The sequence below is a fragment of the Apis florea genome, unplaced genomic scaffold (assembly GCF_048593485.1).
Source record: "Apis florea isolate Af1SG1 unplaced genomic scaffold, ASM4859348v1 contig_3493_pilon, whole genome shotgun sequence".
In the NCBI taxonomy this organism is placed as follows: Eukaryota; Metazoa; Arthropoda; class Insecta; order Hymenoptera; family Apidae; genus Apis; species Apis florea.
This window is the reverse complement of record NW_028256772.1, coordinates 3,288,692-3,314,296: the sequence shown is the minus strand read 5'-3', so window position 1 is coordinate 3,314,296 and position 25,605 is coordinate 3,288,692. Positions and strand designations below refer to the sequence as shown.

The window sequence follows — 25,605 nt, the reverse complement described above, 5'->3', positions numbered from 1 at the left end:
GCTATAAATGAAAACCGTATTCACTTTTATAACGCGATAATGAGAGTGACAGTTACTATTGCCACGTACCGACTGTTGATAAACAACGGTGCATTTCCGCAATATCTCCAAAAAGATTATCTAATTTACTTTGCTCGAGTTAGCTTTTCAGAATCATTTTTTCCCTCTAAGACAGACCTTTTTTCCCACCGAGAAGATATTGTTTCAAATATCTTCTCCACGTTCGAAGTAGATTAAAAAAAGGTATCTGTCCCACTTCTTCCGTTTGAGACCAATGAAATTCTTTCTTCTTTCTTTTTTTTTTTTTTTTAAGAGAGAACGAGACTTGGTAATTGTTAACGAAATCCCGAAGCTCGTTTACCTGGAACTTTGAAAAGGGTTGCTTTTGAAAATTTAATTCAGTTTATGCATCGACGTTATATATTATGATTTCATATTGGAATCAGGCTACATATTGGGTCAATTATAGGATAGCAGGTAACTGGGATGGATCGTGTCCAATTATACGAAAAATTTAGAGCAGTGTTGTGATATAACTGATAGAAATGTTATTAATAATTTCACAAAAGTGATGTTTTAAAATTTTGATAAATTGTTGTAATTAAACTTATTATTGCAATTACTCGAGACATACGATTTTAATTATATTCACTACAATTTATTTATAACATATTTGAAAAATACTATGGTTTAAATGTTAAATGAATATGTATATTTCGATCGTAAATTGTATAGATATTACTGTCACAAGTGTATACATATATAAATTATTGCATATGAATTTCACAAACGTGTAAACCCATTCAGAATTCATTTAATTAAACGTCCCATTAAATAATATTCGCGCGTAAAATTTAAAATTCGAAGCTAACTGAATACTTCGATGATCGTTTACAAAATATCATCCATATCGTGTATTTTCTCTCGTTTAAAATTAAATATAAAATCGCTGCTAGCGTTTTCGAAAAAAAAAAAAAAAAAAAAAAAAGAATACATCGAAAGAAATCACACGATCCGAAATTGAAAGTTCGAGTTAAGGAAATGAGAAGATATCAAAAAAAGAAAAAATAAAAATCAAGGAATAAATTTTCAAGTGCCTAAAAAGAAATTAAAGCTTGGATGGAACAATGGAATTAAACTTCGATTTATAATTTATATTTAATCTCCGCAATTGAAGATTGTTCCATCTAATAGCACGTGTTCACAATCAATGTCGTTCAGCTCAGCTTCTAATTGTCGAATTACAATCTATGTCTGGAATTACTCACAACGGGAATGATAACGAGTGCAATTAATTTCAAACAATAATATTTCACCGTGAACGTATAATTGGGAAGATATCGGCCACGAAATTAGTCGAATTGCTTTTTCAAACCAATGATGATTATGAATATCGCGTAACGAAACTATGACCGGTTACCGGTTTATCGGGCACTCGATAATTCGATTTGGTTGCGCCATTGAACAAAGTAATTATAATAACGAATAAAGATATACAAGTAGTTAATGGGAATTGGTGTATCGGTGTTAATTCTTTTTTTTTTTTTTTTCCTATCGTGACAATTCAAAAAAATATTCAAGCTTTGCTTTGAACAAGCATTTTTCAAACAAACCAGATTATTTTGAAAAAGTTAATTTCCAAGTAGAAGAAGATTGGACTATATGTCTGAATAAAGGTAATTTCAAACAAGAGTTATTACATTAAATTTTCGGTATAGCAAGACTCTCTCTCTCTGTCTCTCTATATATATAATGATAACTCGAAAATTCCAATTATCGAATATAATTATATTTTATTACATAATTATATAATTATATAATCTATTCGTTTCTTTCATTCGTTCGCGTGTAATTCGACATAAAAAAAAAAAAAGAACCTCTCAACGAACGATTCATCTTCATTAAAGCTTCGTTCCGAATACGATTCCCCAACTTTTCCCACTTACTCCACAGGCTAACTTTTGTCGTTTCCGTAGCCATATTTTGCGCGCCGGCCATCCCGAATTCCTCGCCGGGTTAAATCGTTAAAATGCGAGGAGGAGAGGAAAAAAACTCGATCGCCGCGAACGTTTTAAATCTTCTTCCATTCGAAATTCGTCACACTCCGCGCAACATTTCACGAATCGACCATAAATATATCTCGAAACATACGAAACGTTTCGTTCGCGATAAAGAATCGCAACAAGATTCGAAGAGAATTTCGAATTCAGAGAGGAATTTATACCGCATTTACTCCAACGTTTCGTTACGCATCGATTGATGGATTCGCCGCGTTATTCTGCACTCTGCAACCGTTCCCTCTATCCGATCCTATCGAATTAGTTTCCACTATCGTTTCGTTGCACGGATACGGATAATTGTTTTTCACGTGGCGTGAGTTGATCTTTCGATGATATATTTACGAGGATAAATATTTTTTTCGAATCTATATCTATAATCGAAATCGTAATTGATTTAATTTTGGCTCAAAGTTGTAAATTATGCTGGATTAGCTGGATGTCGTAGTGATTTGTTGCGAGGAGGGAAGATAGATACATCAAAAAAAAAAAAAAAAAACGTCAATTATATGGTAATTTAATATAAACAATTTAATTGCACGAAGAAGAGGATAGATAACGTCTCTTTCTAATTCGTTATTAAACGAACTAGAAAATTTAAATATTGTTCATGATTTGATAATAAAAGCAAGCCTCGATTTTGATACGAGCGTTTCATAAAATTTTAAACTACGTTCAAACAGAATTACCTAGTCTATCTAAATATTAATTTAGCAATTAATGTTAGCTTTTTGAAATTCTAAATTTTCAGTCGGTTGTGTGTTTGGAATGCACATAGTAATTCGCGAACTCCTTTGACGATAAATGATGAAGTGAGCTGTTTTATATTCAGATTGTTCAAAATATGGAAAAAAATTTACAATTTAAAATATAAAAATATAGATATTGATTTATTCCAATCGAACGAATCTTTTTCTTTCTTCTTCTTCTTCTTTTTTTAAGAAAAAAAAAAAAAAAGAAAAACAAATTAACGAAACGTCACGAGATAAACGAAATTGCGTTTCTCAAGGAGGAAAAATCCAACGTATCGTCCAACTCGTTTGGACAGTTAGGACGAAAGTTGCGCGGAGCCGTTAACGCTTTTCGAAGCAAGATCTCTGAAACTTTCCCCGTTTCAATCATGACACAAAGCCAAGCTTTCCTCCTTCCGGTCAACCTTTAACAACCGATACAATTTTCCAAAGTTACTTCAATTAAAACATTCGTTTTAATAAGGAGTATACTTGGAACAAATCGCAATTCAATCGACGACAAAGTGATTCGATCAAATGATTTCGTGATTTCGTTCATCCTCTGTTGTTAACTCTTCCTTGGATCAACCTTGGATCAATTATCTCAAAAACTTTTGTCGAATTTTAAAGCGATTTTTTATTTCTAAAAAAATCAACAACACTTGTATAGTTATTGTCTTGCATCTCACATTCCATAGAATAAGATTTCACTCGTTATCGAAATCGAAGAATCGTTCTTTGCTTCCGTGGAAATTATTCGAGACAAAGAGGCATTCAACGGCGATCGCCATCCCCCGAAACGATTAACGTAATCCCCCACCTTTGGCCACCTTTAACCACCTCGACGACCCCCCCTTCTTCTTTCCTCGTTGGAACGAAGTTCGGCCAAGCTGGGGGGGAGGGGGGAGGATCAGGGGGAAGAGGCCGGCTGTTTCACCGTTGTCGCGCAGCCTTTGCCCCGCGAAACGAGAGCTTTCCAGCTTTATTACCGGAACAAAAGACGAGATACCCGTGCACCGCCTTGAATACTAACGCCAAATGAAAATAACGAGACCAATGGAGCGAGTCGAGTACAGCGAGTCGGTAGAAACGGGGGGAGGAGGAGGGCTCTCTCTCTCTCTCTCTCTCTCTCTCTCTCTCGTTTTTTTTTAAAGAGAGATGTGTCCCGAGTGTTGCGCCGCTGTGTTTCTTTCGCAAATCCGGCGACACTCTCTTCGTTGTTTAAAGCGGCTCCGAGATTGGATAAAAGACGCGCGGAAAGCGAAGCAAAAAAGTGATCGAAAGAAATGGTTGCGAAGGAAAAAAAGTGTTCGAGACACTTTTTATATCTATGTTTCATCGGACAAATTTGTAATCGATCAATGTCGTTTCGTTTACAAAGGAATTTATCATTGTCACACGATTTTTCTCTAAATATATTGTAATGCACAAAGTGTAACAAGTTTTATTTTATATATTAAAATACTAAGAGTTATGGGATATTATAATTATGACACGTACTTTGTTCCGGATTATTTTTGCATTTGTCATGTTTGCACGTTTCATATCACAACTTTGTTATATTTAAATTTTCCATAAATGTGTAAAAATTCGATCATAATAATGTGAAATATTGGCGTGTAAAAAAATTGTTTGGGATCAATCTTACGATTTGCCCGATGAATTAGGAATTAATTTTTTAATCGTTCTAAAAATATGAATACGTTTTGTTTACAGTGTTTATAGACAGACACAAATTTCAGATTTATAGACGAGTTATATCAGCAAGAAATCTGAAAATTTTCTCAATAAATTTCGTCGAATAAACAAACGAAAACATACGAAAAATCAGTTGGCTCGGAGAAACGGCGAGCAAACATGATCATTTTCTAGTATCTTACGGAGTTTGTGCAATTTCACGCATGCTGTTTGTGGAATCTACAACGTCAAATATTTACTTAAGAGGGGAAATAGTTTGCTAAAGTTTCACTATATTACGATTGAATTTCTCTATCCGTTTTCGTAGATAATGCTCGACCGAGCACAATCGAAACCATATATTATGATATATCTGAACAAAAGATATTAACAATTTTTCTTTTTTATTTCTTAGTAGAGAATCTCTGGAAAAATATAAAAAAATACTCGCGCAATCAAACAAGAAAATAATAATCCTTTCGTCGAAAGTTGGGGGAAAACTTCTCGATCAAAATGTTACTAGACACACATTCGGTCTCTGATTGGCCCGATATTGTCTGATCTTCGATAATCCTCGATATCTTGCCCCGACTTCGGCCGCCGTCGTTCGATCTTCGGAAATTGTCGTGACTCGTCGCGTTATCCGATGATTTCCGGAAATTGCCGATCGATAAATCGTCGCCGTACGAGAGATATTTACGGACAATCCAATCTCTGGATCGAAATACGTTTCGCAAAGTTCTTTGAAATTTTTCTTTTTTTTTTTTTTTTCCCCTTTGAAAAGAAAATTCTCTAATATATTAATCGTGGAATGTTACCATGCGTCTTTCGATAGTTTTATTTAATTACACATTTTATTTTATATAGAGCAATTTTTAAAAGTATTGTACGCCTATGTAAAACATATCGAAAGTACTCGTAACTCAATTTTGGTCGTTTCACGTCGCCACGCCTTAAACAGGCAGGTTTTCCCAGAGTTGAAGAAAGTTTCGCGTTAACCGCACAACTCCGCGGTTTCTGTCCCGATCCAAACCAATACATCGCGTATCTCACAATGAAATCAGCCTGGTAATTGGTTCGAGGCCAAGAAGCTTTAATTAGTAGCTCTCCTCGCCCATTTACTTCTACCTTTTTTTCACACTATCGTGCCAAACGATTTTCTATTTTTATTCTTCTTTCGTATCAATATTTTTTTTTTTTTATCCTCTCTTACGAATATTTCCTTTTTTTTATTTCCCCAAATATAATAGAAGCTCGTATAAACTCGATATCATTTTGAATCGTTGAATTTCAATCGATCTACTATATACGAACTTGGAAATCAAATATTAAATATTATTGAAGAATTTTTGATAGCTATACGTGAAATATATTATTAAAAAAATCACTTTCGATATTCATAATACTTCTCATTTCTATCAAAAGATGTTTTACCGCAAAGAAAATTTTAACGTCTAATCAATTCAACCTCAGAGAAGAAAGAAAAATAACGAAAACTTAATTTAATTTGAAGAATGAAAGGAAAGAGAGAGAGAGAGAAAAAAAAAGAAAAATTCGTTCCACTACGTTTCTACTCAAAGAGAGAGACAATCCTCTCTTCCTCTACTTTTGGCACAAGGTAGACGACCGGAGTATACCGGGAATTCTGGCACTCTCGTAAAGCCAAACATTCTCGTCCAACCGTAAAGAGCCCACCTTAATTCCCCAGTACTCGAATAATTGAAAAAGCAATACGCCCGCCAATAACAGTCGTAAAAAAGCGTTGAAACGGCGTCGATGGAAGCTACGTACGTTACCAAGTTGATCGACGCTACGTCCCGCATACGTGGTTGGTAATAAATTATTCGTGCAGTTGCAGTAGACGTCGCTGGCGTGTATCGAACAATAAAGTGGCAGCCACGTGGCTGAAATTATCGTTAGCCCGTAATATCCTGCCTTCCACTGCTTTATTTCCCTCCCTGCTGACACTTGTCTAGGTAGGATATTTACCTCGTCTCTTCCATAGTTTAACGCCGTTAAACACGTTACTCGCACGTGTTCCTCGATTTCACATTGGAGATCATTCCTCTTCTCGTTTCATTTTTTCTTTCTCTCTCTCGAATTAAGGATCTTTTTGAGTCAAGAAAAGTAAGTTTATTTGAAGGGAAGAGCAATCGTTGGAAGTAGTTAATAATTATCGATGATCGGTGGTGAGTTTATCCTTGAATTGAAATCTCTCTCGAGAGTTGGAATTTTTATTATTACGTTGGAAGTTCAACGATAATTTCTCTCTTCTTTTTTGAGCAACTTTCTCTTCACTCGCAAAAAAGAAAAAGAAAAAGAAAAAGATATATTTCTTGGGAATTCGCAAGGGTTTCTCGAACTTTTGAAAGTAATTCGTATGCAAACGTATCTTTTTTTTTTTTTTTAATCAAATTTTGTCTCGAACCTCGTGTTATTCCTTCTTCGATCGTATCTAATTACAGTTCCATTATGTCGCAATATGATTCATGCCGCGCATAATTCACTTTCTCTTCATTACGCGTTAAACGCTATTAAAACGCTATGAAAACGACGTTCAACTAGAGCCTTTGGCGGTTTTACGCGTTTTGAAAGCATTTCGAGCCTCGCCTCGCGTCGTTTTCCACGTAATTCGTAATTCGTCAAACCTCGCACGCGTATCAATCAATGAGAAACACGCTACGCGTGTATCAATTATCATTTATTAATTCGATTTCTATAATCACGAAACAATGTATCGAGCAAACGAAAAAAAAAAAAAAAGAAAAAAGGATTAAACACACAATTTTCTATTTCTGAAAAATGATAAAAAGCTGCCAAATATTTGTATTATTATTCAACTGCGAGTGCAAATAAATATCCCATCGATCCAAAATTCGAAAAATGGATACGAGATATATGGAATACTTCTATGGTTCTGTATATGATACATCGAATGTGTATATAATACACGAATATCTAGATAAAAAGAAAAAAAAGAACGGGACATTTCGAAGGTAAAATTTCGATTGAACTCGAATTAGAAGGAATCGAGTTTTAGCTCGGATCGAAAATAAGATATTTCAAAAATAAAAACTTCAACTTTATCGCGCCCCTATATTTCACTCGATCCGTGAACTCGAATGTGAAGATGAAATATACCCTCAAAATATTTTACTCGAGTCCGAGTCGTGCTCTATAAATCTGAAATCAAAATGTCATTTTCGAAAAATAAAATGGGATTTTCGAGAATAAAATTTCCGGATTTATCCGGTGTTGGAAGTCGAGTTCTAATCGGTCAGCGTCAGCCGGTCGCTGTCAGAAAATCGATAGATTTCCCAACGTTTCGAGAAACGAGGTGTCCTACGGCAACCTCTGATTACGCTCTTTTCAAACGAATTATCCATTTCGAATTTCCTTCTATTAAACTTATTTTCCGATTATTAATCCCTTCACTGAATCGAGAATAATATTCTTCGACTCGACTTCGCATCGTTTTCGTAATATAACAGTTCAACCAATCAGAAACATAGATTTCGTTCCCATTGGGCTGAGCTTGCTCCCTTTCTAGTAACTTTCCAGTTACATAATTTTCGCGGAATCTTTCGCTTTATCGCTGACACTTCGTTCCGCTACAGTTCACTTTTCAAGATCTCAAGATATTCGAAAGAGAAGTAACGCTCGAACCGAGTTTTATCTCATAACGCGAAATATCTATAACGTTTTACCCAAGTGGAGCGAGACATTTTTAACCTTAACCTTATTCTCTATTCTTCTGTATCGATCTCCGGATAGGATAGACGCTATACGTTTCACGACATCGAAAATCAACAGGTTTTTCGATCGTTTCCTCTTTATACGAATATTTCGCCGCATCGATTTTCCGTGTAAAAGTAACTACACGTTACAAAAGTAAATGTCGGCTAACTGAACGCGGATCTGATAATAATTCGAGAATCATTTTGACCGATAATCGGAACAATGTTGTTTTCAATATCGGTGAATCGAGTGAAAAATGTGCGTGTGCGCGCGAGTTGAAATATTTTTATCTCTCGCTCGTCGTATTTCGTTCAACCGCGAAATAAATTCATTTTACGACGAGAGGTAATTTCATCCCGAGCCGTTTATTTGATTCGCTTATTTGCGGTAAATGACACTCGACATTTTTTTTTTTTTTTTTTTTTGCAAGTGCATCGTTAAAAGTGCATAGAAAATATTGGCTTTGTAAAATAGCCGGGAGGCATCTTGATGTAAATATACATTTGACAAAGGGAATATGTATTTTATTTATTTTATTTGCGCTTAGATTTATAAGCGTTTGTGATTTATTATCGTATCGTATTTTTCATCGCGTTTTCATCGCTTTTAAAGAAATTGCTTAATAAACGTGTTGTACACATAATGCCGTCAACTACTCGCATATCTACATTATCGAAAGTTTAGGAATCAACAACAAATAAGCCGAGAAAGGAATTTAAGAAAAATAAGTTAAATCAGAATTTTGTTAAACTCGCAGCAATTTTTGCACCGTGTTTCTTTTTCAAAATTATTTTAATTGAGCTCGATCAGCAATCATTCGTTTTTAATTGCTATCTGGCCTAAATTGCCTGAATTTACCAAAAGTTTTTTTGTTGATTTTCAAAAATTCAACGATAATAATTCGTACTTTTTATTCGCAAGTATTTTAATATAACAGTTCATACATACACTCAGAGAAGTTTGAGTAACAAGTTTGAGTTCGTGATTTAAAAGTTGACGAAGAGCTGATTAAATTTTATTAATTAACAAATTAAAAAAAAGAGAGACTCTAAATTTTGAATACATATATGATAAAAGGACACGCAAGAACGTCGAAATAAAAATGGACGAGCTCTTAATCAGCCACATCGAACAAATTGGAAAGGAGGAAGGAGGAGGATGGAATAGAATTGCATATACCGGGTTCGTAATTGCGATGCAATTATTACAGAATACCGAGGGGAGAGAAAAAGGAGAATGGAAAACGCGAGCCGAAAACGAGAGACGACCTTGTCCTGGTAACTGCAAAAGCTCGAAAACCATGCGCAAAATTATCGAAGGTTATAAAAGTCGGGCGCAACAGCCGGAGCTTCAGCCTACTAGAAGCATTACTTATGCGCGATTTGTCAAAAGAAAACTTAAATAGTTATCGAAGAAATCGACGATTTTCGTACGATAACGCGTTCTGCTTTCTCTTCTTCTCATTTTGTTAAATCAGATTTTTCTCGCAGTATTTTATAACGAAAATTCTTAGCAATTATTTGTATCATTTAGATAGAAACGTGATAAATAAAATTATTACTTATGATTTGCGGAGAACGATTCGAAGGAATCGCGTTTTCGAAAAAAAAATTGAGATAATATTTTCGACTTCTCTTCTTTCCTCTACTTTTATCAAATATTTCAGTCAATATCTTCTTTTAAATAATTCATCTAACGTGAAGAATGATTTTCAAATTCTTAATATTACGCCAATACATTTAATTCCCAACGTCTGATTCAAAATAAAATTTATTGTCGATCCTATCAAAATATCCAAGAATTTTGCAATGCAAAATCGTAGCTCATTTGACTATTATAAGAGTTATGCCTCGAAAATATTACGGAACATTGTTTACGATCTCATAAAATCCGAAGGTGCTCGAACGAATTTTCATTCTTTTTTTTTTTTTTTCGAGCCGTCTTTTAACGCGATATAAATTTGCCAGGGAAAAACCGTTGCTATAAACGCACATGGTATTAACGACTGTGTCCGCAAATATAGAACGCGGTTATTTTTTTCACTGGCCTACAAAAGAAAGAAGCCACCCACTTCTCTTCGCTCCACTTTGACGCTTTTTTTATTTTGCTCAAAACGATCCGAATTCGATTTATCCCCCTTCTCTATCCTCTCTGTATGCGCATGTACAAATCATATCTTGATACGTTTTCCTCTTCTGCCTCAAATAAATTCAATTCATCAATGATTCTAACGATCTCGCGAACTCGTCCAATTTCTCTGAAATGTTTTTCACGTCGTGGATCACATTCGAATCAAAAAACGATTTGGCCCGTGAAATTTCGCGATAACTCTATTAGAGATTCCATCTTTTCGCGCGAATACCTGTGTATTTCCGTATTTCCCTGATAATATCTTCACTGATAACGGTATCACTGCACGTAAAAATTATTTCCACGAGTTTTATGCGAAAAAAGAACTGATTCAGAATCACGAGTGACGAGAATATATACATAATACACATGTGCAATGGTTACATAACCTCACTCTGCAACGAAACGATTTTTAAACGCGTTTTACACTCAGTTTTATTCTCATAGCATAATTATATTATTAATACAAGTTTAATATATTTACATATTAAGTTAATTAGTTAAATTAAATTAGAATGATATATCACATTAATTATAAATGTTTTTTTATTATATAGATAAGAAAGTTCTATCGGTTGATAAATTGTATATGGATGTTTTTTTTTTTTTGTATTAAAACTAAAATTTATCATAATTAAGTTATTTTAATGCTTAGACAACCCATCGAAAATTGCACATCGAAACACGTCCTCAGACCATCAAGTGTTAATGGAAATTACGTATATAGAATAAATATTTCGTTTATATTTTTCTCCTGACGTTAGAAATTAATAATAATTTCGCTTATTTCGCTTTTCTAAGAAAAAGAAATTTTCCAAAGTAACCAAGATTCTAACCTAACTTTTCTTAAAATTCTACAAAAAAAACGTTTGTGATTTTTGTAAAATTGACAGAATTTCGTATTCACTTCGTAATCATTCGATGAGACACGAATTTGACAGAAATTGCACCAAATACGAACATATTATTCATCTCATACATAGTTTCTAGAGCTTTTCCCTTCTGTTTACCGAACACTTTTTTGCCAATCGTTGCTTCTCGTTACATTTTGCACTCGATTAAAATTGCTTTCGTTCGTTTCTGTTTCAGTTACCGAGAAGGAGATTCGACAATGGTGAGTCATTAAAAATGAATTTTCGACCTGTACACATATCTCGAATCAATTCGTTTCGAGGATCGACGAATCGACATCGATATCGAATATAATCGCGCTGTCATATTAAAATTGTCCAGCGGATTATGCGAATGTGCATACGTTCATACGGTATTTAACGTTATAAATAAAATTGAACGCTTCTGATTTCCATTAAATTGTATTTTAATAATAATTAAGTGATAATTAATTCTTACATTTGAAAATACTTAGCACCTTATTTGTATGGGAAAATGTTCTACGAGTGTGTATAGAAATTCGCGAAGTTTGAATCGAAACTTTTTCCTTTTCCTTTAAAAAGTATCTATTTTGTGAAATATCAAAATCTTGATAAATTTTTATTTAAATCCCCTTTTTATATGGGATCGTAAACGCACAATATTTTTTTAAGTTATTATTTTCTTTGAATTTAAATTTAAAATCATATAAAATCATTTAAAGTAACAAGAATATTCATCAATACCATTGGTTTTGTACAAAAATTTCTGTATCTTTCGTTCTATTTCTTTCCTTCTCATAAACTAGTTCGAAATCGTACTAATTACAACGAGACTACGAGTTAAATTATCATCGTTTAATTAAATAAATGATGAAATAAATTATCAACACAAATTATTCTCTTTTTATCCAGCAATTTTCGAGCAATTTTGCAATTACAAAAATAAAAACGAAATAAATTTCGAAAGCTCGAAAACTCGAGTTTCGAGAGGTTTCGAGATTTCGAGTGCTCCATCACGTAACGTAACGTGTTCCATCGGATGCGCGGTTTTAATCTATCTGTCCCTTACAGTAACGTTTTGCCAATCGATCCATCCGTTTCTAGAATATAAAATTGAAAAAAGGAAAACGGTTTGTTACGAAACGAGTAAGAACAGATTCGATAACATTGGCGACTGTTTGTTTAGGCACAAAGGATTCCTGAAAGACTGCCCCGACGGGTTGCTGACGGAACAGGTATGACCCCGTTTCACCTGGCACGTTAATTAAACGAAAATCGATACGCGACTAGATAAGGGGAAAGTTTCAAGATAAAGGTTGCCTGTTGCGTGATTTTCAGGGTTTCATAAAGATCTACAAGCAGTTCTTTCCCCACGGCGATCCATCGAAATTCGCCTCCCTCGTTTTCAGAGTGTTCGACGAAAATAGCGTAAGTATTATGCAACAGCGTAATTTATTCCCAACGATTCGACGTTTATTATTCGCGTTTGTTTATGTTAATTGCGAACGAAGTACACTGTCGTTCAAAAGTTTGGATGCGCTCGTAATTTTTTTTAAACATTTCTGATTCGTCGCACGATACAATCTCGAGAATCAAAGAATTTGTATGATCGTTGAAAAAAGAAAAGCGATTAAATAGATTTGGAAGTTGTTGTACGTGACTTGAATATTTTTTTCGTCAATCGTATTCACACGAATCAAATTGCGTCAAAATGTTTTAATGAATTATTGCATTTCATATATTTGTAAAAAAATTGCTGACGAAAACAATTTTTCATTGGTATAAAAAATATCACTAGATTGATGAGACGTAACTATAAGGAATTATTAATAACGATCAATTGAATTAAATCAATTGCTATAATTTTTCGACGAACAAAATGAACTTGTTGAAACAAACTTTACAATCAATATTAGATTTTCGATTAATTTCGTCACTTTATCTGCAACAATCCAATATAAAAATAATCGTAAATGTTTTTTAACAGACATTAGACATTGAAAAATTAATGGAATGACAAAAATTCGTTTAAATGTGATTAAAAAGGAAAAAAAAAAATGGTCATTTTGATGAAACAGAAATTTTTGTTTCAATATATAAAGCGTTCCAGATTTTTCTTCTTTTTTTATTTCACCAGTGTGTTCTACAAGTAAAAATAAGATTAAAGTGTCACGTGCATATCACGTTTAGTTACTTTATTAAAAGGTTGCAACAAAAATATGAAAGGCAATATAAACTCTGCAAATATCTACATTTCCATTCCATCAAAACGTCATCCACCTTTATGAAACTATTGAATTTATTGTAATTATTCACAACAGAGAACTTCATCTGGCCTTTACTTACGACGAATAGAAATAATATACGTTCCTTTTACACGTGTGTATTCTACTTTTGTCTGTACAACATATTGATTGAATGTTTGAACGAGAAGGAGCATCTGGATAACATCTCTATATACCATTATTTACATTAATTATTCAGTATATCATTCAATTTATTCAACAATTTTCATCGATTGTAGCAGATAAAAATTTATAAATACGCGACTTTTGATGTTTTTACTTGAAATTCCTTACTGCTTCCAAACTTTTGAACGATACTGTACTATCTCTTTTTTTTTACCTACTCCCCCCTTGCAATCTTCTTTGTGTTAGAATTTCTGTTAGAAATATATTAACATATAAAGTGGTTGCTAGTCTACTTGTCCCGTTTATGAATAATAACAATAATTTCAAAGGATTTATCACGATTTTACTTAGTCGATGTTTCTTTAAAACTTATCATCCTTGCGACAAAAATTAAAAACAAAAAAAAAAAATAAAAATTACCGAGATTGTACATTTACAAGCGTAGCAGTCGAATCACGAAAATTTATGCAAAATATAAAATTCCCTATGGTTCCTACATTTCCATTTTCTAAGCGAGAATAAATGTCGCTTTAAGCGAAAACCATTTCGAAAGAATATCTACGAAGATACGATACGAAGATATCCCCCTCTCCACGTCCCAACCCTTTTCATTCAATTTTAGAACGAGACGATTCTACTATTTTTTATTTACCATTTTTATTTCCATACCATTCACCCAAACACTAGTTGTGTTTAAAAAATCTTCCACGTATAGTTTAGAATCTGCGATGCAACGTTTTCCCCTTTGTCTTCTTAATTTCGCTTCTGTACCACTTAATCCCTCGACGCTCAAACTTTTTTTCCGCTGAGTTTTCGTTCGGAAGATTAAAATGTTAAATTTTTTTGCAATAAATCACTGACTGACCATAAAAATAGGCGGTATACATTATTTGATATAAATAAGATACAATAAAACATGAGATGAATTTTTAAAAAAAAATCATTTCTAAATCGAATTTTTTCTTTTTTTTTTTTATTAAAATACGTATGAATTTCCCTTTACGTTTCAAATAATTTTCGTAAGTAATTTTGTAACCAGTAATTCGACCAGAAATAATTAAAAGATAAATATATTTATGGAATAGGAATAAAATAGATGTACAATCAGTTACAAAAGTTTTCGTACATTTTATGAATATTTATATATGGAATAATTTTCTTATTAATGGAATATCATTTCGAAATCAACCCTTAGAGTATTAGTATTATTTTCGTTTTTTTTTTTTTTGAATTTAAATTATAAAATAACTTACCATAAAAAAATATTCCCAAGTCATTTGTACGGGAAAAAGAAAATAAATTGCAAATTTTTCAAAGAAATGAATTTTCCTTGACTTTCTTCCCTGTGACTGACTGTACATTCTCTCTATCGTAATATCGATTGGAGAAAAATTTTTTTCTTACCCCTTTCAAAAAAAAAAAAAAAAATTAGATTTTGAAAAGAGTTTATGACAAAAAAAAAAATATAAGCAAAAATAATCAAAGGGCGTGGAGAGGTTAACGAACTTTAAAAAGTCTTCATAAAAGGTTAAACGATCCGTGTGATCTGAAAAGCGATTCATCGATTATCCGGATAATTTTGTTCCTCCTCGTGATAAATTCATCGCGAAATTTGAACTAAATTTCTGGTTTTCTGAAACGGGAAACGCAATCTCCACGAACGAATATCCTTCTTTTTTTTTTTTTTCTTTTTTTTTCCCCTCCCCCCCCTTTCTTTTTTGTTCTCAGGACGGCACGATAGAATTCGAAGAGTTCATAAGGGCGCTCTCGGTGACGTCGCGCGGAAACTTGGACGAGAAACTTCACTGTGAGTAAAACCTTCTGACAACTTGACGATATATATAAATAGAAAGCTTGAAATTAAGCGAGACAAATGTTTCCAAGATTTCCAAGTGAATTCCGTTGTGTACGACACGTTCAAACGGAACGAAACGGCTGACTGTGGTGACAGTTTTTGAATGAGTTTCGTGTTTAGAAAATAAATTATGAAATTTCAAGAATTAACGGAGTAATAATAATAATAATGGAAAAATTAACGAATGTTCCTGAGTGATGTGATACACATGCGTTTTGCGAAACAAAATGACGGATGGTCCTTTTTTAAACGCGTTTCGTCGAACGATATTATACGAGTTTCGAGAAAATTTTTTAGTATTTCGGTATTTTCACCGGTTTACTATGATCTTGTTACTCATAAAATTTTATTATAACTTATTATTATACCATACGTGTGTTTCACGCGCGTGTAAAGGTATATCTGTGTACAATAGTAATAAAAAATTTAGAAGTGTACGGTACACGTGTACGGTATTTGGCAAATATAGTGAATGTGCATAGGTGCATATATTTCTAAAGTATTTATAAACAGGTGTACTTCTGTGCACGTCGAAATTCCATTTTCCTTTCCTGTTCAACTTTCACTATTCTCCATTTTTTAAAATGTTTCTAAACCTATTCGTAAAAATATTTCAACTGGCTTTCAATTCATCTTCGAAGTCACGTTATCACTCTTGAAGCTAAGAAATTATTTTAATAATTTTCCATTATTATTAAACTTAGAAAAGAAACTTACTACGTTTTTTTTTTTTTTGAAAATTTGTACATCGATAAAAAATGAAAAAACGACAAAGAGAACAAGCTAACATTTTTACTTCGAATCATATTGTAAAATATTGTGTCCATATTAAGGAAATAGTAATAACGGTAATAATGAAGACTCTTCTTTTTTTTTTTTCTTTTTTTCCATTTTCAGGGGCGTTTCGACTCTATGACGTGGATAACGATGGTTTCATCACAAGGGAGGAAATGTACAATATCGTCGACGCGATGTACGAGATGGTGGTAGGTACATTGCTTCTAAAGTGTCGAGAAAATTAGAAACTTCCCTCCCCTTTATCTTTCCACTCCTGCAACGTATCGAGAAAAAGGAAGCAACAGTTGCAAAAAGTATTTATGCACATCCCTCTTTGTCAATTAATTGCTCTTTCGTCGTGTTTTATGTTTCGGTTTAATTAATTTAATTTCATTTTTAATTTTTTTTTTCTTTGATAAAAATATTACCTTTATGGAAACACCTAAGGAAACTATTTGTCACACATAAAAAATTAAAATTTTATACGAAATAAATACAATAAGCTATTTATATAAATAAATTTTGAACTTAATTAATTAGCGTAAATACTTGTACGCTCATACTGTCCTCTTAAATTAAAATGTTCTCTCCGTTATTTCCTTCGTTTTTCACAATTTCATAAAATCAGAAAATTTTTTTCCAATTTATTTATTATTCCAAGGAAAACAAAACGAGAAAAAAATTTCAAATCTCTCGAAATATCAAATGGAACACGTTAATTGGTAGAATCAATATGGCTCTCTTATTATTAACATTTTTTGTAATGAACTTTGACGAAATCGTATTAACGAAATTTTAATTAATAAATCTACGTGAAATTAGAGAAACGATAATTCTTTAAGAGATTAACCTAAAAAAAAGAAAAAAAAAAATATGTAAAACATTTCCATTGCACATTTTTCGTCTGGTTAAAATTATTCGGTCGTTACATAGTCGAGACACAGTTTAATACACCACTTAAACAGTTAGCTGCTTATTATACTGGATAACAGTGACGAATTCGATCCTATATAACGGAATCACGATCAAAGTTAATTGGATTTCGTAATTACGTTCCAGTTCCTTGTTTATTTGAACATACACCACCGATAATTATATCTGACGACGCGTTACGCTACATTCGTCAATTTCGCGTCCATTTCGGATCGATGAGTTAACGATCACAAAAGCAAATAACAATTGATATATTTGGAATACTGGATTGTTCATCGATGATGAAAACAATTCGTGTACTTTTTGCAAAAATAATTTAATAAAATGACGATTGATCTTTAATTTGAAAATTGAATATTTAGATTGTCCTATAGATAATATCACATATAAGGATTTATTAATAAAATTCGCGTGTATGTAGAGCATAATAAATAAAATTTTGAACATTTTTTTTCCTGTACAATGATAAGAATGATAAAGTATTCAATTTTAAATTTTACCTCGAAATATAATTTCATTTAAAAAAAGAAAATTTCTTCACGCGAAATATATTCCATCAATTTTTGTTCAACGCAATTCGTTAAAAGTCGAACCGTTATTTCACGTTAATTTATTACGAAACATTTTTATGCAATCTTTGAAACAAATCTTTCGATTAGTTGAATCCCCTTATAAGATAACACACGAAAACTTTAATCCCTCACTTCATTTGCACAACAGTCCAATAATAAAAATGAATCTTCACAAATCCTTCTTTCCAATCAAATTAATACGTATTAATTATTCGAAAGAAAAAAAAAACAAATATTCCTAATCTACTGTGAAGAAACAACCGCACGAACTTATTCGAGAAACAATATCAATCCCCTCCAAAAAGTGGAAGAAAGAATTACTAAATTTCCTCATAAGGTAGCACAACCTAACAATAAAAATGGATCTTCACACCCTTCGAGTTCCTCTCTCCAATCAAATAATATTAATTATTCGAAAAAAAAAAAAAAAGAAAGAAAAGAATCGCACGAACTTATCGAACAACCGATATCAACCTCCAAGGGGTGAAAAAGAAGATTGGTAAATTTCCTTACAAGATAATACTTGATAACAGAAATAGATCCTCCTTCTTCCAATCAAATAATATTAATTATTCAAGAAAAAACAAAGAATGGCCACCAACTTATCGAATCAACCGGACCCTCTCCAAGAATTGGAAAAGAAGATTGCTAAATTTCCTTGCAAAATAATATCAATCTTCGAGCTCCGATCGAATAATATTAATTATTCAAAAGAAGAAAAGGAAGGAATCGCACAAACTTATTGGACAACCGATAATCAAGAATCCCCCCTTTCAGGGGGGTTGAAGGATTGTTTTTCCCCGCCTCTCCCCCCTCGATTGCGGTTAATCGTACGATCGGTCTTGAGACTCGTGGAAAATCTTGGCCGATCGATGCCCGAATTTCCCCGTGGAACGCCGACGCCGACGTCAAAGTCGACGCCGACGCCGAGGACGTCGGCTTTATCAATATCGTTTCGCATTGGCGCCAGCAAAGGGGGAAAATTCCAGCCGCGCCACGGATTAGACGAGATCGATCAAGGAGGAGAGGTCCTCGATTATCGAGCACGTGGAGGATGATCATCCTTCGGGATACAATCGCGGCCACCAATGGGCCGTGGGATGGGGATCTTGATTTCGCGGATCGATCGTGAAATCGGCCGTGAAAATGGAGAGATTAACGCTGAGTCTGATTGTTACTCGGCTGTTGTGTTGCGGAAAAAGCGAAGCGTACATGAATTGAAAACGAGGATTGTTCTCGATTGCTTGCCTATCGTTGGAATAAGACGCGATAAAATTATATTTGGCGTGCAGAGTTGAAATTTAATTGATAACTTTGTTTTCGAATTGAACATTTGTTCTACTCTTTGGGTAATAAGAGACGCTTCGAATGTTAAATTAATCGAAAGTATTAATTGTTAAAATTTGCTTTCGTGTCATTTCGTGTGAATGGAATAATTTTTTGATAAGTGTAAAATTTGTGTGTCTTGAAATCCTTTTGGACGGTAAAAAGAATAAAATCGGTATGACTTTTACTTCGTTTCGTTATTAAAAGAATTAATTATATTAAATTATGTAACGCAATACAAGTTTGTTGGTTGTAAGTTTTATAATCGTTCTATACACATTCAAATTATTTTAGCATAACTTTTTCTTCTTTCGAGAGATTAAAATAAATTTTTTCTCTTGTGTCTCTTGAATCGAAAATTAAAATTCCAAACGAGGTAGTCGACTGCTAAATCAAACTTTTCAAGATTAAATTTTTATTTTAAGAAAAAAGATTCTTTTTTTTTTTTTTAATTTATTATTCGACCAAATAAAGAACGTAACAACATCGATTGAAATATATTGTTTCTTAGGAATTAATTTTCGTAGCTTCAAATATTTTTCAATTTTACATACGAAATAAATTTCGTCCAAATCTGATTCAACACAACAAGTTTCATTGCCTTACTGATAAATTTTTTTATCCACCGTGTAATAAAAACAGGCCCAACTATATCATGAAATCCAAGTGAACCAAATAATTAAATTCATAATCATTATCAAGTAACACAAATGCACGACACGACCATTCTTATCGAGCTTGCCATCGCTCCTTATTCCCTTTTTCATTTCGATCCTATCTTTTATAAATTGCATGTGGTTTTTTTTAAGGGCGTGTTTAGAGAAAAAAATGCTCGCTTCCGGTGTCTCCTTGATTTTCAAAGTAATATCGCGAAATGTTCGAGTTTCTTGCCAATTTTTAATGATATTCAGTGAAAAAAGTCTCGATATGTACTTACAATTTTTTATTTTAAAAAGTTTGATTTAGCTAAATTTCCTCGTAAGACTTTCTCGAGTCAAAGACTATCGTTTTGCATAATCAGTGTTATTAATTGTTGTTTCTTTTTATCGTCATTCTCTGTCGATACATCAATTTTCTCGATAATTGATAATTTTGAATATTTCGCAATAAAATATGTATCCCTTTCGTTTCGTTCAGAATTACCGCCTAAACTAGTTTGGAATAACAGTGAAGCAGCTGTCCAACTGTTCCAATGGGTGTCACAAGAACGTCGTTAAACGTTTTTACCAAATTTCGATGCTATAAATATCTGATTAATCGCGTATCAGTCCGAAGTGACAGCTGCGCCACGGGTATAAAAGCATCCTCTCCATTGTTGATTAAACAACGGGTCTTTGGTGGAACGTGTTTCGAATTTTATTTTGGATAATTTTATGAACGGTTCCGCTAATTTTTTAATCAAAAAAAAAAAAAAAAAAAAAAAGGAAAAGTTCAACGAACGTTTGTACTTCACTCGTTTCATCGAACAAACGATCCAATGTTTCACGATGATTTCGATCATTCGTTTGTTGGAAAAAAAAAAAAATAAAAGAAGTAAAGTAAATTGAAAATTGTATAATTAAAATGATAAAAATGAATCGATAAATTTGGGCACAAAGGAAAAATAGAATAAAGAAGAAGGTAACGGGAAAATAAATGAGTAATGGAAAATTGATGAATGAAAGTGATTTATGAGTTAAAAAAATAATAAGAAAAAACAAGAATATCTAAAAAAAAAACTTTAACTTTATAGATAAAAGAGCATGTAAATTGGAGCATGGAAATTGTATTTTTTGAAAAAAAAAAAAAAAAGAGTTGATGATGAAAACATTTACAAATTATGATGAAGATAAATTATAAACTTGTAAGCTGAGAAAAATCAAAAATAGAAAAACAAAAAAAGAGAAAAGAAGAAGAAGAATAAGTAGAGAATCGAGGAACAGAAACGTGCCAAAAATTTACGAATAAAAGTAAAGAAGATATAAAATCATGAAAAAGAGGAAAGTAAAAAGTCGAAAAGTTATGGCAAAGATAATTTCCATTTGCTTTGAGCTGATCTCTCGACGCACAGCCCGTGCAAGAAAACCATTGTGGACAACTGGGACAACGAGACAAAGAAAACACTTTAATTCAATGATATTTCTCTTGGCCAACGTGCAACGATACGATGGAAATAAACACGATGTTAAACACGATACATTGTATTTTCCCGTAAATCGCGTTAAATGCCACAGGCTGCAAGCGATATATGAAAACTCGTCGGTTTTATTTCTTTTTTTCTTTTCTTTTTTTTTCCCCTACTTCTTCTTTTTAATCCAATTTTATTCCAACGCAAGATTCGAGATAAGTTTCCTCCGCGGAATACATAATACCAAGGCACTTAATTACATCACGACTAACCCTATTCCACGGGATATTCAACGGGAAAAAGAATTATTATTAACCTTGTGTCGCAATTTTACTCGCAACCGTTAATTTGCTTTCGAGACATTTAAATTTAAAATTCCTGGTATATTCCAATTTCTAACTAGTCTCGATTCGACACTGTCTCATCAAAGATAATGATACGCAAGTGAAAGATATCCTGGCCTCCGTGATTAAAATACTTTTTCACAGAGCAAAAACGTTTAAATTCCTAGTATATTACTAGTCCATTTTTCTAACTAGTCTCGTCTCATCAAAGATAATAACACGCAAGTGAAAAATATCCTAGCGTTCATGATTAAAATACTTTTTCTTTAGAGCAGAAACATTTAAATTCGAAATTCCTAGTCCAATTTCCAACTAGTCTCGACGGTGTCACGTCAAAGACAATAACACGCAAGTGAAAAATATCCTGGCCTCCGTGATCATTAAAATACTTTTTCATGGGGCAAAAACATTTAAATTCGAAATTCCTAGTACATTCCTAGTCCAATTTCTAACTGGTCTCGACGGTGTCACATCAAAGAGTCACAATAAGACGCAAGTGAAAAATATCCGAGGCGGTTCGCAGTGAAATCTCTATAATTTTATCTTTTCATAGAGTGTTAAAGACTTTCGCAGGTGGGTATAAACTCGGTCAAAAGTCGGAAGCGATGAACGATACGGGAGTGGAAGAAAAATCCGATCTAAAGCTCCGTTAACTTCTCACCCTAGCTCGAGTTTTATCTAAAGTCTCGCCGACACGAGAAACTCGAATTAAAGGACCCTCGTCACAATTTTTCTCCCGTTTTCGGACGGCGACCTATAAACTCGGCTGTACCGGGCTCGACAATTAAGGGACACACAATTCACATTTCGAACGTGCTCTTTACAGTTTTCAACTCGTACATCCATTCGATTTCGAGATAACGAATATACCTACAAAATCATCCAATTGTTAAATTAATTATGAATGATAAAAATTATACCATATTGCATTACTTAATACTAACTTATAACAGTATATATAATAACTACAATTACTTAGGATACTTGTTCCCAATTTTGGACCCACTCTCTCTTCTCACTCGTGCCACGAATCTGCTTAACGTTCGAACACCTATCCTATTTCTCTAATCTGCCCAGAAATACCCGTAAGCCACTTTTCCAAATCGCGAGTGAATAATAGATTATTCCTGATCGGTTGTGTCGTTGTTCTATTCCAGGGTCAACAGCCGCAGGCGGAAGACGAGAACACGCCGCAGAAAAGGGTGGACAAGATCTTCGATCAAATGGACAAAAACCACGACGACAAGCTGACCCTGGAGGAGTTTCGGGAGGGTAGCAAGGCCGACCCGAGGATCGTGCAGGCGCTGTCGCTAGGCGGCGAGTAACGGCAGCCCTTCTCGAGGCCGGACAAATCGTCGTCGTCGTTCGTTTCAAGCCGAACGATCGCCCCGTCGCCTCGATCCGGTCGTCGAAACGGATAACAGAGAAAGAGAGAGAGAGAGAGAGAGAGAGAAAGAAAGAAAGAAAGAAAGAGAAGAGATGTTGGGTGTCGAATCCGTTTTCGCAGCCCGGCGTACACGCATACGTAGGTACAGTTGTAATTAAAAAAAGAATAAATAAATAAATAAAAGAAGAAGGAAGAAGAAGAAGAAGAGGAAGGAGAAGAAAAAGGAGGAGGAGGAGGAGGAGGAGAGGAAAAATTATGAAATAGATACGAGACGAGATAGATCCTCTTGTTATAACTTCTTCTCTCTCTTCCTATCGCTATCCATTTTTCTCTATCTCTCTATGTTTCTTTCTCCTCCTCGCGCGCGCGGAGGGCGTTGTTTCTTTCCCTTTTTGCACGAATCGTTTTGAAGAAAATTGTTGCGATCGTAGCAAGAAGATAGGGACAGTAGAGAATCTCAGAGTAGTGGCTTGATCGTCGATTTTATAGATTCTTTGTATTCGAAACACGGTTTACGACGTTACAATACGATTTTCTTTGTACGAACGACAATTGGGGAGGTGGTTAGGAAGATGAAATAAATTCGAAAGATGGAGATCGATTGTTTCTCGATTGTTTTTCAACGTGAGATAGATCGAAGTAACGGGCGATTGAAATTGATTTCAACTGGTTCAAGGGAAGTGCTTGCTCTCGATCCGGAAGTTAAGATAGTTTTCGAAGGCGATAAGATGATAAGAAGATCGATTTGAAATAAAAATTAACTCGTATGGCGAGGAAGAAAACTGTTTTCACTTCAGGAGACTGTAATTTCGAAATTTCGAAAAGAAAATTAAGAAGATTTCTCTTCGATGAAATTTCATGAGCAATACGCGATGCAATTATTTATTAACGGAATCAATAATAAACGAGATACTTTTAATTAAAAAGTTACATTCGAAATTTAGTATTCTAATCTAATCCTTGTTGAAAAATTCTCAAGACAAGAATCTCGTATTCGAAAAGGACGATGAAATTTCAAAAGTTTTCATTTAACTTTTTTAATTTAATTTTCTCAAAGAGATACCTTGTTGATAAAAAAAAAAAAAAAGAAAAAATTGCATAATTCGAACCTTTATTAAAAATCAGAATTTTTTTAAATCACTTCTTGAACCTTCCTTCCTTTTTCAACGCAACTTTTCTCTCTTCTTTTCGCTCCAAGCACAAAGAAATATTTATTATTTTAATACGAAAAGTTTCTGGAAAATTGAACTATTGACCCGATATTATTCCCGCGAGAAATGAATGCAGAGTAGAAGAAAAAGAAAGCATTGGTGAAAAAAAGGTCAGTGTGGAAAGTGATTAAAATAAGAGGAAAGTAAAAAGGGCAAACGTTTCATCATTCCCATTTTGACTTTCTTTTTTCTTTTTCCGCGAAACGTGGTCGAATACGAATACGCGTAATACGATGAATCCAGAAAAAAGAAGAAAAGAATGACTGAAGTGACAAAAGGAAAAAAGGAAAAGAAAAAGTGCAGTCAAGGGTTATCCTTTTCTCTTGCGAATTCGCATTGAGATACCTCCTTCGAAAAAAAAAAAACACGTTTTTATCCACGTCTCTTTGATCTTTTGCATTCTCTGATCGTTGGTAAAAAAAAAAAAAAAAGAAAAAAGAATAAATCTTATTACAAAGGATAGTTCAATTGAAACATCGAAATTGATTGAGAAAAATCAGATTTTTCGTCAAATTTCAAAAATTGGACTATTCTTTGGAGAAAAATAAATAATCGTTCTGGATTTTCTCACAAATTCGTTCAAATTCGAGAATCTAAGAATCACGTTTCCCTATTTGTTATCCTTTCGCGCTACAAAAGTTTCCAGAATCGAAAATGGACGTCGAAACGATACATTGAAAAGAAAGGGGAAGCGGATTCGCTCGCTTACCCTCACCCGTTTAATATTTTCCACCAGGAATCCAAACTACTATCAAATGCAATCGAGTATTCCTCGCACGTGTGGCGCTCAAAGAGGTGCAAAGGGAGAAATTTTTCGCGAAGACGTTACGTATTTACGGTATCTCCTAGAGAAGGGTTCGTATCTCGTGAAAAAATCAGTCGAACGAGTTACGATTTAAACGTATTCGAGGTCTCAGACAAAGATAGTCTATGAAAGATTCAGAGGATACCGGCTGCGGTCTGATATCGTGAAAAAAAGGAAAAACAGCGAAACAGCGGATCGACCGGAGAAAAATTTATTTCGATTTTACAGGGTTCATCTGAATTCATCTTCTCAACCATTTTCCTTCTATCTGCACAACGTTTTTCTACCTTTCGTTGCACCTTCTCTTCTCGTTTTTTCCATTTCTCTTTTACCTATTTACAGATACGTGCGGTCGACTTTTATTTTTTATCCGAAAAAGAAAAAAAAAAAAAGAAAGATGGAAAAGTAGTGTGAAAGTTCATTTAACATGGACGCATTAAAAATTGGCAGTTTGATTGAACACGGTAAATGAGCCGTTCGAAGGATATCCATTGATAAAAATTCGATGCATAGTCAAGCAAAATTGAAACGCGAAGAGGAGAGTGATATCGATGATTGGGAAATAGAAACTTCTCTCTTCCTCGTTTACATCTTTACATTGCCTACAATATTATTCCTCGTTTCAATGGTGGCAAAACGAGAAATTGCAATCGTGAAAAGGGGCATCTCCAA

The 25,605-nt window shown here is 33.6% G+C and overlaps 1 protein-coding gene across 1 annotated transcript in view; it reads left to right on the top strand.

Moving 5' to 3' along the window:
* Positions 1–23,110, top strand: part of LOC100868990 (frequenin-2) — a 40,260-nt gene extending 17,150 nt beyond the window's left edge. Inside the window, exons 3-8 of the mRNA XM_086912769.1 lie at positions 11,423–11,447; positions 12,392–12,440; positions 12,544–12,633; positions 15,345–15,423; positions 16,369–16,457; positions 22,688–23,110. Coding sequence (XP_086768895.1) covers positions 11,423–11,447; positions 12,392–12,440; positions 12,544–12,633; positions 15,345–15,423; positions 16,369–16,457; positions 22,688–22,855 — 500 coding nt within the window. The 3' untranslated portion in view covers positions 22,856–23,110. The remainder of the gene's footprint in view (positions 1–11,422; positions 11,448–12,391; positions 12,441–12,543; positions 12,634–15,344; positions 15,424–16,368; positions 16,458–22,687) is intronic.
* Positions 23,111–25,605: the final 2,495 nt, after the last annotated feature.